Below are 575 nucleotides of genomic sequence, written 5' to 3' on the forward strand. Positions count from 1 at the left end.
CAAGAGTTCGCCGGATTTTTACATAATAAAAGTGACGATGGAGAGCGATAACGTGGAGACCGAGGGTGTGGTGCTGTACAAATCCATCATGCTCTCGAATAACGAGAGGACGCCGCAAGTGATACGTAACGCTATGCTTAAGTTGGGGATAGAGGGGAGCCCGGACCAGTACACCCTGGCCCAGGTTTTACCCGATCGTGAAATGCTTTTGCCAAATTCGGCCAACGTTTATTACGCCGTAAATACCGCACACAATCTGAACTTCATTCTACGACCTAGAAGGGAGCCTAACGACAGCGCCACGGAAAGCCCTAAGAGCAAGACGAGTCACAAGCGGTAGTGTCGAATGTTAAGAGGTTAGGATGTTATATTTCGTAATTGATATTGGATTCGTAATTAATATTTTCACCGTGTTGCGTTGGGCGGAAGCGATGTCGGCCTGAATTATTTACTCGTGATTTATTTATTCTTCTCTGCGCTCTTCTCTTCTCGCGGGAGAACATCTCGAGTCGAGAATCTCAAGAAAGAATCTCGTTAGGTTTGCGATGATTTTCTTTCTTTTTTTTTTTTTTTTT

At 44.7% G+C, this 575-nt stretch overlaps 1 protein-coding gene across 5 annotated transcripts in view; it reads left to right on the top strand.

The window, feature by feature from the left end:
* Positions 1-356, top strand: part of LOC102674873 (ral guanine nucleotide dissociation stimulator) — a 36357-nt gene extending 36001 nt beyond the window's left edge. For all 5 annotated transcript variants that reach the window (XM_031509704.1, XM_031509705.1, XM_031509707.1 and 2 more), the window contains one exon: positions 1-356. In XM_031509704.1, the coding sequence (XP_031365564.1) occupies positions 1-340 (340 nt within the window). In that variant the 3' untranslated portion in view covers positions 341-356.
* The last annotated feature ends 219 nt before the right edge of the window (positions 357-575 follow it).

The sequence above is a fragment of the Apis dorsata genome, unplaced genomic scaffold, assembly GCF_000469605.1.
Source record: "Apis dorsata unplaced genomic scaffold, Apis dorsata 1.3 scaffold_169, whole genome shotgun sequence".
NCBI classification, from domain to species: Eukaryota; Metazoa; Arthropoda; class Insecta; order Hymenoptera; family Apidae; genus Apis; species Apis dorsata.